This window comes from Bos indicus x Bos taurus, chromosome 8 (genome assembly GCF_003369695.1).
Source record: "Bos indicus x Bos taurus breed Angus x Brahman F1 hybrid chromosome 8, Bos_hybrid_MaternalHap_v2.0, whole genome shotgun sequence".
Taxonomy (NCBI): Eukaryota; Metazoa; Chordata; class Mammalia; order Artiodactyla; family Bovidae; genus Bos; species Bos indicus x Bos taurus.
In genome coordinates this window covers 61,275,865-61,285,930 of record NC_040083.1, presented here as the reverse complement: position 1 = coordinate 61,285,930, position 10,066 = coordinate 61,275,865, and the positions used below count along the sequence as shown (strand labels likewise).

Genomic DNA, 10,066 nt, shown 5'->3' with positions numbered 1-10,066 from the left:
TTTAATTTGCTTGACAGTCTAGGTAGCAGGTCCCATTGCTGTGGTCACCACAGGGCTGTGACTGTCCTGTCCTCAGTGAGGGAAACTTGGAGGCCTTTTGGCTGAGGCTAAGGTGGCTTGGCATCTGGTCCCATCATTCATGGCAAATAGATGGGGAAACAGTGTCAGACTTTATTTTTTTGGGCTCCAAAATCACTGCAGATAGTTACTGCAGCCTTGAAATTAAAAGACGCTTACTCCTTGGAAGGAACGTTATGACCAACCTAGATAGCATATTAAAAAGCAGAGATATTACTTTGCCAACAAAGGTCCGTCTAGTCAAGGCTATGGTTTTTCCAGTGGTCATGTATGGATGTGAGAATTGGACTGTGAAGAAAGCTGAGTGCCGAAGAATTGATGCTTTTGAACTGTGGTGTTGGAGAAGACTCTTGAGAGTCCCTTGGACTGCAAGGAGATCCAACCAGTCCATCCTAAAGGAGATCAGTCCTGGGTGTTCATTGGAAGGACTGATGCTGAGGCTGAAACTCCAATACTTTGGCCACCTCATGCAAAGAGTTGACTCATTGGAAAAGACCCTGATGCCGGGAGGGATTGGGGGCAGGAGGAGAAGGGGACGACAGAGGATGAGATGGCTGGATGGCATCACTGACTTGATGCACATGAGTTTGGGTGAATTCTGGAAGTTGGTGATGGACAGGGAGGCCTGGTGTGCCGCAATTCATGGGGTTGCAAAGAGTTGGACATGACTGAGCAACTGAACTGAACGTGGCTTGGACAGGTTCTAGGAATTCAAATGCTCGGGGGTGGGGATGGGGGTTGGAAGCAGAACCTGGAGTCACTAGAGGCCCTGGCTTAGGAAACCCAAGCAGATGCTTTTGTCAGTTTCTTCTAGTTACATGCCCAGACGTCTCCGAGAATTATTTAATAAAATTACACACGTGGGGCTCAGATGCTTCCAACCACAAAAGTGCAGCACATCTGTTAGTACCAGTCTTCCCTCCACAGAATGGGTACAGATCAGACTTTCCTCTGGCCCCCAGAGTCCCCGTGTGGCTACAGCTTGAGTTCACTGGGCATCGGCTCCCCTCGCAGGCCAGCCAGCAGGTTGTCAGCTGCCAAGACAGACATGATGTTTCGGGTCCTGTGGGTGGCACTGCCAATGTGAGGCAGGATCACTGGAAAGGAGAGGAAGGACGGGAAATGAGAAGGGTGGTTCAAGAGCCTTACCTTGGGCTGTGTTTGCCAGGAAAAAGAATAAGGAGAACCTCCCTCACTTCTCGATTTGCCTTCCCTCCTGTCTCAAAGCATTCCTCTCCCCGGGGCCACCAAACCCAGACTTAAGGGTGACAAATATGCATCCTGAGCATGAGTGTCAGGGCCAGAAGGGGTCCCGGAGCCTCTCTAGACCCACCCTTCAGAATCCAGACAGCGACATGAGGTGCCAGTTTACCAGCTCGTCCACACCATGGGCCCCCACGAAGGCCCCAGGCCTCTGATCTCCCAAAATAACAGATGAGAGGCTGGACAGCACAGTGCCCTCTGACCCCACTGCAGAGCACGTAGGTTCAACGGTCCCCAGAGAGTGCCTTCTGAAAGCAATCCCCAGGGCACTGCGCCGAGTGCCAGGCCTCGGGAATGGGACAGTTTCCCCAGCTCTGGGCAACAGCCTGGCCGTCACAGCCAGTGCTCCCTTCACACAGGCACAGGGTGGGGATGGTAGTGCCTTCAAGGGCTATGGTAACAGGAGCATTCAACAGGGGAAGGCAGCCTACAGGCCTTCTCTGTGGTTTTCCATTCCAGAGGGTGAGCAAAGGGCAGGACTGGCCCAGACGGCCTATGGCCGTAACAGTTACGTATTAGTCTGGAGACGGAAACCAAACCACCTACCTGAATAGACAGAACGTAATACAGAGAATTGTCAACTCAGCACGGAATTGTTAACAGTAACTGAGGAAGCTAAAGAGGAACTCTAAGTGGTTCTCACAGTGCTCCCGGGCCGAGTAGCAGCCACGTGTGAGATGTTAGACACATGTTGTCAGGCCCCACCCGAGACCTACTGGGGCGGATGCCCAGGGGGCCCGGCACCATGCATTTGGTCAGTCCCTCCAGGTGACCGATAGCAGAGAAGTTGAGAACCACTGCACTAAGGTATCACGGGGGTAGCAATGCCGAACCTCCCCTGGGGCTAGGGGATGGGGGAGAGGAGGGAAGGGAAGTGAAAGTCGTTCAGTCGTGTCCGACTCTTTGGACTCCATGGACTATACAGTCCATGGAATTCTCCAGGCCAGAATCCTGGAGTGGGTACCCTTTAACTTCTCTGGGGGATCTTCCCAACCCAGGTCTCCCGCATTGCAGGAGGATTCTTTACTAGCTGAGCCAAAAGGGAAGCCCAACAATACTGGAGTGGCTAGCCTATCCCTTTCTCCAGTGAATCTTCCCCCCTCAGGAATCGAACCGGGGTCTCCTGCATCGCAGGTGGATTCTTTACCCACTGAGCTAGAGAGGATGGGGTGGTTAAAACTCAGAAGACTGAGGGAGGGCCTCTGGAGCTTGCCTCCTGCCTCAGATGGCTGTGGCTTGTGGCTCAGAGGGGCACAGTGCCTAACGCGAGTGTCTGGGAGAACTGCCACTCGGCTTCATCAGCTGCGATGGGAAGAGCCACTGCCGGGACAAGTGTTTCTGGCAAAGGGCGGTTCTTACCACAGTTCTTCAGGGTCAGGAGAGGGTGGTTGGTAGGCAGTGGTTCTGGGGTCGTCACGTCCAGTCCGGCAGCTGCAATCTGACCGCTGGCCAGGGCCTGGTACAGGTCATCCTGGTCTACCACTTCTCCTCTAGGAATGACAGGGGGTGTCCTGAAGCACTATTAACAACTAAGAAGGGATTGGAGTGGCTGGGAGGGAAGGTCTCCCATAACATGCTCAGTGGACTAGAGGCACCCTGCGGACATTTTTGAGGACTCAAAGACAACCTGGGTTTTGGATCTGTCTTTCCGGAAGTGTGTGAGTTTAAGCTCACTGACTCACACAGACAAACCCAGACTCAGGGCCATGAAGGCTGGCCTCTAACAGGCTGTAAAGACTGTCAAGTCCAACCGTTTGTGGTTAGAGGAACAAAGTTACCTAATTTGCTGCCATGGTGCCTTCACTTCCTGAGCAAGGTCAAGGTACTGCTGGGAACCAGACCAGGCCCTGCTCTGAGCAGCTGGGACGTGCTCTCGGGCCCTTACTGTCCTGAGTTGAGTGGTTGGTTGGTTTATGGAGGGCAGTAGACTCAGCCTGAGTCTCATTGACAGCCTGTGGGGATCACAACAGCAGGGGCAGCCCCTCTCCAGGCTCGCCCGGTGACCCAGGGTACCTGCTGATGTTGACAAACACAGCTGTTTTCTTCATCCACTGGAAGAAGTCCTTGTTGCAGAGCCCCCTGGTCGCCGGTGTTAAGGAGCAGGCCACAACGATGAAATCGGACTCGGCGGCCAGCTCGGGGGTGGACACTGGGGGTGCGCAGGGCTCTGTCAGGTGCTGTGTCCCGGGTCAAGGACAGCTAGAGGGTGGGAAACCTGACCCCTCCCTCCCTCCCTCAATGGACACTCCCAAGATGCTTCCTAAAGGCAGTGTCCCCACCCGGACAGCTCTGATAACTGCACAGTCAGTGGCCACTCACGGGATCCTGGGGTGTTACATCCTTCAGTCAGCCCCCTGCTCTAAAGGTGGGGAAACCGAGGCCAGAGAGGAGCAGAAGCTTATTCGGGGTCACACAGCGGGATCTAGGCCACACTGCTTTCACCTCTGTCAAGGCCCAATGCGCCAACAGGGTGGAGTGGCTGAAATCCAGCTTGGCTTCTGCTCACCAAGATATGCACCTGCCAGGGGACTGGATTCACCCAGAGGCAAGGCTGAGGGTCAGCGCTCACCAGTTTATTATGGAAACTGTGAGCCAAAGTTCCCAGCACTTCCTTACATGTATCGCCCTTACACGGAGGATTCGCTACACGTTACCACCATCGCTACTGCTCTGTGTACGTGGACAACAGTGAGAAGGGACCTTACAGGACAGGAGCCCCGAGTCTCTGATACTGAGGGGACTCGGTGTCGCCTGGCTGAGTCCCTGCGCTGCCCGAATAGGCCTCTGCAGGCAGGGCAGGGAAGTCAGATAAAGCCTAGGGCACATCACGGGCCTGTGGAGCTCCTTCATTCTGCCCCAAAGTGCTGCCATTATGGCAAACGGAGAACCACCAGGCCAAGCCCAAGGGGCCCCTGCGGAAATCCAGGTTTTACTTACCAAACTCTGCCTGGAATTCTGCTGCTTCCTGAGGCCTGGGCTGGCGCCCTGTGTATAGAAATCTCCGGACACCGAATGGTTTCAGACGCCGAGCAATGGCCTGGCCTGGTGGCAAGAGTCAAGAGTCAGCGCTTGTTCCCAAGCCCTCAGAGGGCGAGGGCAGGAACAGTGCCCAGGGAGCCCCTGGGGGAAGGGCTGGGGGGCAAGGTCCCTTCCTACGTTAACTAATCCTGCCACAGTGCACCCAGCCCCCACCACCCCACACTGCCCTCAGCTCAGGGGTCCATCCTTCAAGGACCACAGCTTCTGTGCGGCTGTGACTGGCCTGGGCTGTCCTCACGTGGTTCTGGCCATCTTGAGGGCCACTTTCTAACCTTCCCTGAGCACCGCATGGACCTGGCAGCCCAAGAAAGGTCTGACCATGCGGTCCCCTGCCTCCTCTGCACCCTCTGCTTCTGTTAATGCAGCCACAGACCCCAAGTGACTTTTTGATGGCACGGCCAACTCGCCCCACCTCTAACACCTTTCCACATACGCTGCTGCCAAGACAGGCTTGGGCAGCTGGGTTTTCTGACTCAGAACATGCCCCAAAGCTGCTGGGATCCTCCAAGCAACTCCCTAGCGTGGGAGGCAGGGCTGCCAGCTACCAGACAAGTTATGCCCACTTCTACCCTCACCCTCGCCTCTGCTCCAGGCAGGATGCCAGACTTCTCCACTGCTGGGGCCACTGGAAGAAAAATAGCTCTGCCCTGTCTCAGAATCACAGGTAAGCTCTGTCCACTGGACCCTCTGGTTTCTATGTTAAGGCTTCAGAAGTCAAATACCTTCTAGAAACCAGGCCTTGGGGAGCAGGGCTCCCCAACCCCTCAGCCATCACTGCTTCATCTGCTCTGTACGGAGCTATAATCATAAAGAACCCTGGCTCTTACAACTCATATCTATTACCTAGTGACTTCTTAAGGAACTCATTTTATTTTTTGGCCTATCTTTTACAATGCTGTGTCTTCTCGCTGGAGAGATCCCTACTGCACACAGGTGTGGTGACCCTTCCCAAAGAAGGACTGTCAACATCCAGACACAGGGTGCTGGAGATTCTAACCAAGACATGTGAGCCAGGAAGCCAAACGGGTAGACGGAGCCTCACCTATGCGCCCCAGGCCAACGATGCCGACGGTGCTCTGTGAAAGGCCGTGGCCACACATCCACAGGGGTTTCCATGAGGTCCAACCACCGCTGCAGGGAGGGAGGAGGGGCGGGTGAGAGGCTCTGGCTTTGGGCAAAGATGAGGGCTGCTGCACAGACCCCACACTCCCAGGCAAGGGCTGTGGTCCAAGGGACAGACCCCACCCTTCAGTTAAGGATGGAGGAGACCTCAAGTTACACCTACAGCCACTCGGCACTGCGGATAAGCAGTGGGAATGACTCTTCTTTTAAAGCAATTGGGGACACAGAATCTGAGGGCTGGAAAGCTCCTTAGAAGTTCTCCTCCCTTTCTGCAGACAGGGAGGCTGAGATCAGAAAGGGCAACTTGTGTGAGGTCACATAGCCAGGGCAGAGCAGCAGGTTGCAAACCTGGAACGTGGGATTCCAAAACCAATGTTCTCAGTGCTCCAGGGAAAACACAGGCCCACCCCTGCTGCCCTGGACCGACGGGGGAACACAGCCTATCTTGAGTCACCTCCGACGAAGGGGCCAACTCCCTGGACAGGAGGGTGGGAGGGACCCTCAGCACTGCGTCTCCTCAGTCCCATGCAGCCTCTCCCCTGCTACACCCCCACCACGAAGCCCCTCTCCTGGTCCACATTCTCTGAGCGCCTGCATCCACATGCCTCCTGGGCTTTGCTCGGGTCAGTCCCCCCCACCTTGAGTGCTTTCCCTGATTCTGGATGTACAGCCCCCATCTCGATCTGAAACTCCCAGGTCAAATTTTTTTAATTTTCAGATTTTAGAAAGGGGGTAAAGTATATATGCTGTATTCTACATAACACACTCGACAGCATCAAACACATCAGTGCATCTGCAGCGACATGGAACGACCTTCAGTCTTCAGAGCCTTCTGGATCCACATGATGGTGGACAGGGCCCTTTGAGGGTGCCCACCAGCTACTCAGCTACCTCTCCTGCAAAGCCTTCCCTGGTCCACACTGCACCCCACAAGTTCCCTTCATGCCCTGTTTGTTTCGGCTCTGCTGTGCACCTTAGTATCTTGCCTGAGTCTGTCGCCCTCACTAGCTGGGGTCACCTCTGGGCCAGGGGCAGCACTGAGTGCGCAAGTGCTGAGCAGAGCCAACGTCCCTGCTGGGCGTTCTTCACTCACTTCTTCACCTCCTCGATGGCCTCCGGCAACCGGCGACAAGTGGTAAGCAGCAGGGAGACGGCGAGCTCGGCCGTGGCGTCTGTCAGGACACCCGGAGTGTAGCCCACACGGATCCCACTATGAACCAAAGAGCTGGTGGTAACAATGGCTTCAAGCACCTTCCCAATTTATACTGCAGGGACACTGCTGTGATGCGGCTTTGCTCCTTCTGCGCTGCCTGTTGGGAAGCTCAGAGCTGTAAGTGGGCCCCCAGGAATGGCCAGCCCTCAATCCCCTCTTGACCATCTCCCATTTTGAGAAGGATATAAGATGGAAGATCAGGCTCCAATGTGTGGAGCTCCAGTAACTATGATTACTTAATCTTTCTGAATTTCCTCATCTAAAGAGGGAAATAATAACACTTGCCTTTTCTACTTGAAGGGGTTGATGTGAGGGTCAAAAAAAAAAGAATGAATGAGAAAGGATATTACCTGGACATTGTTACCCACTGTTTCTGACTGCTTGGACTTAACTGACCTGTGCACACGTGGGCAGATTTTATCATTGGCTACCTTACATTTTCACCAAATGGTCAAGGGATATGAAGAAAAAACAGATAGATACTCAGCTCCTCTTTTTCCCTCTCTGGTAGTCACCCTTTACTCTAGAGCCCAAGTTGCACGTACCGCTTCTTGATTTCATCCAAAGCCAAGTGGTCGACACCTACAGACATTGTGCTAATGACTTTGAGATTAGCTCCTGTTGGGCAGAAAAAGCATTATTTGTATCTTTCCTCAAAGGATTCAAGGCCTTCCCACATATATAGACGAGTCCGGAAAACGGAGGGCCCTGCTGAAGGTCATAAACCAAGCCTGAACAGAGCGGGACAAGGGCCCAGGGCCCTGGCTCTCCTCCACATCCCAGTCTTTGCCCTCTTAAGGCCTCCCTCCAGGGACTCACAGCCAACAGAGAGGGGCAAAGTGTGTGCCACATGAAGCTGTGGTCTAGGACCACGGTGAACACCCTCAGAGCTCGCTGAAATCACTAAAAACCTGCTTGTGAACCAGCAGCAGCAGGCCAAGACACCCCAGGAACCCTGCCCAGGCCTGCACAGCGCACACACCTGCAGCGTCCAGGAGCTTCTTGTCTATGCGGTCCGAGAGGAGGCAGAGCAGGCCCTGGGCCCCAGCCATTCTCTGTTCCAGGTCCTCTCTGGGGATGGGCTCATCAGAATCCCACTGCTCCACCTCACAGCTGAAGACAAAGGGAAGACCAGTCAGAAGTGGGGCAGCCCCATAGGTGCCCACAGGCCCGCAAAGCTCTCCGGCCACATCCACAGACCCTGTCAGAGTGGGAAACATCGTTTTCTGCTTGCCCTGGCCTCAAGCTGCCTGGGGCTGGCTGAGGGGAGTCAAGGTTAGGTGTGGGCGGCCTCAGAATTGTCCTGAGAGGGTGGCTGAAGGGTGAAGGCTGTCACAGAGCAGAGCTCTCCAACAAAGACTGAAAAGGGCCCAAGCTGAAAGGAGAAAGTCACGGGGACCATTCTCAGCTCAACACAAGAAGAGCTTTCTTATCCCCACAGGAGGCCTCACAGGCAGCGAGCTCCCGGGCCAGGCTGCCTATTGAGAAGGCCAGGTGGGGGGTCCTGGCAGCAGCCGGGCTTGGATCCCTTGTCCGGTTATGCATCTTCTCCTGTGAGTCAGTGAAAGGAGTAACTCTTGTTCTTGACTTTGTACATATGCTGTGCTCTGCTTAGTCGCTCAATCGTGTCTGACTCTTTGCGACCCCAGGGACTGTAGCCCACCAGGCTCTTCTGTCCATGGGGATTCTCCACACAAGAATACTGGTGTGGGTTGCCATGCCCTTCTCCAGGGGATCTTCCCGACCCAGAGATCGAACCCAGGTCTCACGCATTGCAGGTGGATTCTTTACCATCTGAGCCATGGACAAGACCAAAGCAGTTCAACAGGGAGGAGTTTCAGGGGGCGCTTCCAGAGCGGCTGTTGGGCCCCAGGCACGTTTCCCAGCAGTGCTGCTCAACCTCTGGCCCATGACATTTAATTCAGTGCAGCCAAAACGTAGGGAAAATCTACATGTGCAAGACACAGAGCTGCTGGCGCTTTCCACAACGCCCTGCCCAGGCGCCGGCCTCCTCGCAGCCGCCTTTCCTGGACAGTGGCCCAGGCTGCAGCAGTGTGAGCGCTGGTACTAGTGTTCTTGCTGTCTTTGCCTTCCCCCTCCCCGTCAATGCCTAGCACAGGGCAAGTCTTCAGCAAAACTTTGATTGCACTGAACAAAAGAAACAAATTTCATTTTCCCCTAGCACTTGTTTCTAAGGCTAGGTCCACCTTCTCCTCGTCTGACATGGGAAGTGAAAACCTGCATACTTGCAGTGCTCAGACCGCCGCAGAGCAGATTTCTAATCCCAGCTGTGCCACCTATAGAGGTTGGTGAAGGTACTTGACCTCTCCCAGTTTCTCTGTAAAGTGGGAATCACAGCACTGATTTCACAGCGTTGAAGAATTAAGAGTTCACTTATAAGAAGCACCTGGCAAGGTGCAGAGTTCAGTTTAAGCAGCGCTACCCCTGCTAACCGTCCAAAGGGACCAGACCAGTGACTGCCAAGGCCCCTGACCCGTCCAAGCGGCCTCAGAAGTCGCTCAGACCTTGTGACATGAGCAGTCTCCCCTCTTCCCACACCCACGACTGGGGAAGGCTCCAGCCTTCACCCCACCCCCACTGCAAGTGCCACGGGAACTGCGGGTCCCAGCGGCACAGCAACGGGCCTGGAGAAAGCTTGGCCCCTGAGCACTTTCTCTAAGGTTCCCCAAACTCCAAAACCGTTCCAGCCAGGCACGGGTTCGAAAGTTCGGCGAAGGCCCAAGCGCAGGATCCCAGTTCTCTCTGGCCCCACGGACCGCCGAGTCCGCCCCACCAAAAAGAAGTGGGTGGCGGGAGGCCGCCCCACGGCCCGCCCGGAGACGCTGAGTCACCCCACGTGCAGGCTGCCCGAGGTCTAGGAGCGGTGCCCCGGGCTCCGCAACCCCTTCCCGCGACGCCACCCACGGAACGCGCGCCCGGAGGGAGGGGAATCGGCGCGCGGAGAGGTCCGGGGGCGCCGGGCTCTTACTCTGCGGCCCGGGCGAGCGCGGCGCTGCCCTCGGGGGGAATCCTGCGTGTGATGAACACCTTCATGAGTCTCACTGGCCTCATTGACCCCGCAGCCGCCGGATATTGGGCCCAGAGGGGGCGGGCCGGAAAGGGGGAGGGGCCTCGGGAGGGGCGGAGCCGGAGCAGGCGGGGCGAGGGTGTGGATTGGCTCCGGAGCGGGGACTTCTCGGGCTCCGAGTGTGCGCCTTGTGCATTTCTGTGTTTGTGTGATCAAGCTTTAATGAAACAGAGTGGCTCTGAAGCTGGTGGCAGGCTCGTGCCCTTGGCTCCCAGGGCCTACCTCTGAGTACTCACTGCCTCAGAGCCTCCGGTCGGTCTTAG

The 10,066-nt window shown here is 55.6% G+C and overlaps 1 protein-coding gene across 1 annotated transcript; it reads right to left on the bottom strand.

The window, feature by feature from the left end:
* Window positions 1-905: 905 nt before the first annotated feature.
* Window positions 906-9,833, bottom strand: GRHPR (glyoxylate and hydroxypyruvate reductase). Its single transcript, XM_027549675.1, has 9 exons — window positions 9,705-9,833; window positions 7,698-7,828; window positions 7,261-7,333; window positions 6,596-6,712; window positions 5,423-5,511; window positions 4,279-4,383; window positions 3,355-3,490; window positions 2,701-2,831; window positions 906-1,175 (listed from the first exon to the last, which is right to left on the bottom strand). Exons 1-9 carry the CDS (start codon window positions 9,785-9,787, stop codon window positions 1,054-1,056), a joined length of 987 nt encoding a protein of 328 aa, XP_027405476.1. The 5' UTR covers window positions 9,788-9,833; the 3' UTR covers window positions 906-1,053.
* Between the last annotated feature and the right edge of the window lie 233 nt (window positions 9,834-10,066).